Source organism: Chrysoperla carnea, chromosome 5 (assembly GCF_905475395.1).
Source record: "Chrysoperla carnea chromosome 5, inChrCarn1.1, whole genome shotgun sequence".
Classification (NCBI taxonomy): Eukaryota; Metazoa; Arthropoda; class Insecta; order Neuroptera; family Chrysopidae; genus Chrysoperla; species Chrysoperla carnea.
The window spans coordinates 59,537,955-59,543,639 of record NC_058341.1 but is presented as its reverse complement, the minus strand read 5'-3'; the positions used below and the strand labels follow the sequence as shown (position 1 = coordinate 59,543,639).

The 5,685-nt window shown below is 30.9% G+C and overlaps 1 protein-coding gene across 1 annotated transcript; it reads right to left on the bottom strand.

Moving 5' to 3' along the window:
* Window positions 1-594: 594 nt before the first annotated feature.
* On the bottom strand, window positions 595-3,449 carry LOC123300736 (dynactin subunit 6). Its single transcript, XM_044883377.1, has 4 exons — window positions 3,368-3,449; window positions 3,125-3,295; window positions 2,785-3,067; window positions 595-708 (listed from the first exon to the last, which is right to left on the bottom strand). The coding sequence occupies exons 1-4, from the start codon at window positions 3,385-3,387 to the stop codon at window positions 625-627; spliced, it is 558 nt and encodes a 185-aa protein (XP_044739312.1). The 5' UTR covers window positions 3,388-3,449; the 3' UTR covers window positions 595-624.
* Window positions 3,450-5,685: the final 2,236 nt, after the last annotated feature.

Here is a 5,685-nt window from a genome sequence, read left to right as displayed (position 1 = left end):
GAATCAAAAGGAATATAATATTGTATTTCTGTCACTTGAAAGACGACCTTAAAGTTCCGACTGACGAAATACGCACTAGCTCAAAGCACAAACCCAAATATGTCTCAAACTATTAACAGTTAAACAATTACTTAAATTTTCGCAGACTTTTTGAAGACTGGCGTGTTTCGTGACAGTTAGATAATAATAATAATAATAATTAAATATGGATTTTTCAACTGTCGCAAAATACACCAGTCTTCAAAAAGTTTTCGAAAACTGAAGTTATTATTTGAGTTTGAGTTTTGTATTTGTTTGTCCGTTCAATGAAAAACCGGCATAATAAACAGTTTATTATAAAACAAAGTAGAAAATTCTCAAAATTAACTCTTATTATCAATTAGTAAAAATTTCTAAGGAATTTTCTACTTTAGAATTTATTGCTCTTTATTACTATATTGTCGGAATTCAGTTATTTTTGATTTTTGGAATAATTATATCTCAATTTGAAGTCAATAAAAAATCTTAATTTTAAATATTTTACATATAAATACGTTTATTTGTTTAAATTATTATCTGATATAAAATTAATAAGTAGCATTATTGAAATAACGATACATAAATTATTTTAAAGATACACTTTTTTTAGTTCACTTTTCTGTTAGGCCTCTTCAAATGATGATAACTTGGTAAAACTCTTGATAAAAAGTCAATTTGCAATGTTTGTGGCTGAAATAAGTACACAATTAAAATTAATTTTAAAATACATATTCAGGAGTCCAAAAATTCCTCGGATTTTCATTATATAGGGTAACCCATTTTAACTGATGGGCCCAAATATCTTAACCTACAAAAAAATATTTCGTACAAAGTTTAATCAGATTGAAGGGGAACATCATGTTCTGACATCAGATCTGGTTCTCCGAGTTGCTTTAATAATCAACTAACATTTTTTATTTAAAACATTTTTCGAAAATCGTTAGCTTTCGGAGGAAATGCGACTTAAAAATATGTCATTATTGCATTTAATCTAAAGAAGACACGCTCGCTGCAGAAAAATACTTCAGCCAAAAGTTGTCAAGGGAAACAGAGGGCAGTCGCCTGTATCCATGACTTCGACCTGCAATTCTAGTTTCAAAGTCATTTTACCATCATCTTCAAACGATCTTGGAAACTTATCTTGAAAAGTTATTAACATGGACGAATCACTTTTATTGTTCTTGCTAACTTTTTGTCTAAAACATTTTTTCTAAAGCTATCGTATTTGCTTTTGATTAAATGCAATAATATCATAATTTTTAGTCTCATTTCGCCTGAAAGTTAACGATTTTCTAAAAAATGTTAGATTTTTTTATGAGATTCAACTTTCTAATTTAAAGTGTTATTCTTTCTCTTACTGTTTAGGATCTAAACCAGAAGACTCAGATCAAATCCGATGACAGAATGTGACGTCTCACTTCAATCTGAATAATTTTTTTGCACCAAACTTTTTTCTAGTTTAAGTATTTTAGAATATATTTGGGTCCATCATCTAAAATAGGTTACCGTGTATTTATTAGTTTACAATGATACGTTTTTACTATTTTGATAAATGAAGTTTTGTTGGTATAAATATTAAACATCACAATACTTTCATGTGCTGTTTTCTTTATTATATTATTTAACCTTTTTAATTTTATTTGTATGCATATGGCATATGGAGGCATAATCAATCGGATTACAAGTGTACCCATAGAGATGAAATCTACCTTAGCCGTATCACTGAGAAACAATTAATCCTAGCCATAAAGCTGACAAAAAAATTAATCCAGTCAAATGAGTAAAATGCAAATATAAAAAAAAACTATAGGGTTAAAATGCAAATTATAAAAAACAAGTCAATGCTTCCTAGCCATATGGCTGAGATGAAAGATACGCCAATTGCAAGGCTTAGGTTCAGGCTATGTTAGCCATATGACTGAGAGGTAATATATCCTAGACACATGACAGATAAGCAACATGCCTAAGCCATACTCAGCATTCCTGCAATTTCAGCTGAATGACGCTGAATGAGATGCAATTTAAGTTAGTTAAATGACAATTGATGCATAAATTTGAATGAAACTCATTGTAAAAAGAAAATTATATCATAAGAATTAGAAAACCCATAGAATTAATAATATAATTTTATGATTTATATCGGAACAATGTTAGGAGAAATGGCCACGAGTGTTTCCCGGCGACCTTCAGATATACACTAAGATTCACTCTGTGTAGCCCTTCACGAACAGTAAGGTTTGTCGGTTCCAAACGATCCCGTGTTGGAACGAATAGTTCCAATTTTGATATAATTTGGAAAACAAGAGAAATTTACAAAATTTAAAAAACTCCCGACATATGTTTCGGGTATGGAACCCTAAACTCGCATTTAAAACATACCTAAGAACATTCTCCGTGAAATTACGTTTCAAACAACACCAAAATCAAAATCGGTTCATCCATTTAGGAGTTACAGACAGACACACATATATAGCGGCCAAACTTATAACATCCCTCTTTTTTTGGTTCGGAAATTAAAAAATAATAAGTGTTTCCTAAATAAAACGGATTAAAATTGGTACATTTCGATATAACGAATATGAAATAGATAGTTCGTGGATACTTATACGGCTAAAAAATACATGGGATATTTTTCATATAAAAGCTTCAAAAGTGATAAAAATATGCCATATTTTTTGTAGAAATAACGACATCGGTAATTTAAGTAAAACATAGTCTTTTTTCAAAACATAATACATGGATCACCTTACAGAAAATTATACTTACAGTAGGTTTATCGAGACCTTCACGTTGTAAACATTCTTCGCCATAAATAATGATGTTCTCCTTAATAGTTTGTGGTCGAGTGATTCGACAAGCCGCCCCAATTATGCATCCATTGGTAATTTTTACCTTTGGTCCTACATAAGCCTTACATTCTATAACATTATTTTGTCCAATACTTTCAGATAATTCACACACACAACCAACTTCAAACACATTGTTTGGCCCAATATGTAAAATGGGTGGTGATTCTCCATCGTTCAATTTTGGTGCATCGATTGGTAATCTAAAAAAAATTTTCTTTTAGTATTTGTATTGTATAATTATGTTATTCCTGATTTACTTGTGAATAATTACTGCTAATTCTTCAATTAAACATCCATCACCAATTACAATAGGACCGGCTTCAGCAAGAATTGTTGCTTTTGGATGTATTATACATCCCGCACCAATTGTAATATCACCTCGTAATTTCGATTCTTCACAAACAGTTGCTCCTACAGTTATTTTAATACTAGAAAGGTAGTAAATTATGTAGAGAGCTTTGATTAATTTATAAATACTCAAATAAATGACTGTTACTTACTCATTTTTTGGGATTGACATTTTAAATAAAGATTTTCACTAATTTTGACAGACAAGACAACTGTCAATATGTTTAGAAAGTGTAGCCATCTATTAACATCGAACTATACTTATATTTTAAGAGGTAGAGCAGTGCCATCTATAAGACGTAGTGGAGAAATGATATTTATAACTAGTGGAGTAGTGGCATCTATAAGCAGTTGTACTAAGAAGATTAAATTAATTTCATTATGAATGATGACAAACACAATCGCATCATCGCATGTGTTTTAATTTACGCGTCGAATTTAAAAAAAAACCATATACTATGATTGATTTGATCCTCCTGAATATAATATAGTATGCTTCGGTTTTCTGAGCTTTTTGGAGTGCGAAAGCTTAGACGCTTAAAGTTATGAAAAAAAAAACTTTTCCGCTGCGCTAAACGAAGTTGCCGCATTCCACCTCCTTCGAGCAGAAAAATACAGTAGAATCTCGATAAGTTAAAGTCCAAGGGAAACACAAAATATTTTAAGTTATAGAGGTTTTAAGTTATCAAGTGTCTATGTTAGGTAAAGGTTAATATAGAGTTATGTACATGTTTCTATGTACCCTAGTTAATATAGAGGTATGTACATGTTTCTATGTAGTTACTGAGGGCCTATACAGAGATTATTTATTTAAGTTATAGAGGTTGCGTCTTTTAAGTTATAGAGGTTTTGGGCTCTGATGGGAAGGGAACATAGTATTTTTTGAAGTAACAGAGGTTTTTATGTTACCGAGGTTTAAGTTATCGAGATTCTACTGTAGTATTCACACCACGGGAACAAGTGGAAAAGTTTCATATCTTATGTTTGACAATTTGCTCCCTAGATGTGTAATCCTTATCCTTATTCTTATCCTAGTGTTATAAATGCGAAAATAACTCTGCCTGTCTGTTACGCAATCACGCCTAAACTGCAGAATCGATTTAAATGAAATTTGGTATAGATATCTATACCAATACTATATATAGTCTAGAGCTTGAAAAAAAGATATAAGCTTTTTAAAGCGTAAAAGGGCTGTAAGTGGTTGAAATAAGGGATGCAAGTTTGTATGGAAATTACGTCATTTTTAAACTAGAAGCTTAAAACTTATTTTTGAAGCTTTTAATTAGATATAAATAAATACGAAATTCAAAGTTTGTGAAAATTTTATCCTAAAGGAGGTAAAAATAGGGGATGCAAGTTTGTGGGAGATCACGTCGGGTGAAACTATACCCTTTGCACTTCTATTCACGCTAGAATGATAGGGTTTTTGCTTTTGAGTGCGTAATAAAGTCAAATTAACAGAAAACTTTGAAACAAAATTTCGTCGCAATCTTCCAAAAACTGGAGAAAACACCTCCAAGACTATTTTTTTTCTTCTATACATGCTAGAACGATGAGGTTTACTGCTTTCGCCGTGAAATTCCTTGAAACTTATGGTAAAATTTGAAAATTTTCACTACAAACTGTACCTCTCCTCAAATAGAATATTTTTTTAAAATTTAATTTTTTTTACATATCATATACAGTTTTTTCCTGTGATGTGGGGCCATAGCCGTCCGGAGAGTCAAATCTTGGACAAGAAGGCTCTCTTTATTGTCCAAAGGATGGAAGTAAAGTTTTTGTTAAAGAGCTGTGTACTACGCGAGGGTGAGTGGTTAAAATGATAGTATATGATATATTTGTTTTTAAAATTGGCATTTATGGCGATTGGTGTATAGAGGGAATAATTGAGGGCCATTCTAAATGAATCAATGATTCAATAAACGAATCATTATGTGAATAAATAGAAAATAATTTAAATAGTTCATTATCGCGGCGAAGCAGCAAGAAGCAGGTAGTTACCAATAAATTTTTGTAATGATAAATTTAAATTAATTGGCAATTACTCAAAATTGTTAAAGACATACATTATTTGCTAAAATATTAAAACCCCTCGCTAATAGTATATACAATCTATTTGCATAAGGTTTTCAATTAGGTTTTTTTAATTGCTGCGAGCTTGTCAACAATCTAAACCGTATAAATCTAGATCGTTCCTATACAAAAGAATCTTTAATTGCATCTTGAGCAATATGACTAGGATACATTGCATCTTAACCATGTCTTTTATAATTTGTATTTCAGAAAAATGGATTTGATAAAATGAATTTAAGCCATATGAATAGGTTGTTAGTTTACATCAGGGCTTTATGGTTTAAAATAGATTTCATCTCGGGCTAAAATAGTTTGTATCCCAGTCATATGGTTAACTTAGTTTACATCTCAGCCATGTGGCTAAAATACGCGTTGCATGTTGACAACGGCGTTTATA

Excerpts from the sequence above, each read along its gene's own strand:
- LOC123300736 (XM_044883377.1), bottom strand. The coding sequence starts at position 3,387 with ATGTCAATCCCAAAAAATGA. Across the intron at positions 3,296-3,367 it reads ATGTCAATCCCAAAAAATGA|TATTAAAATAACTGTAGGAG; the intron begins GTAAGTAACAGT and ends CTACCTTTCTAG. Across the intron at positions 709-2,784 it reads AAGGTCTCGATAAACCTACT|CCACAAACATTGCAAATTGA; the intron begins GTAAGTATAATT and ends TACTTATTTCAG.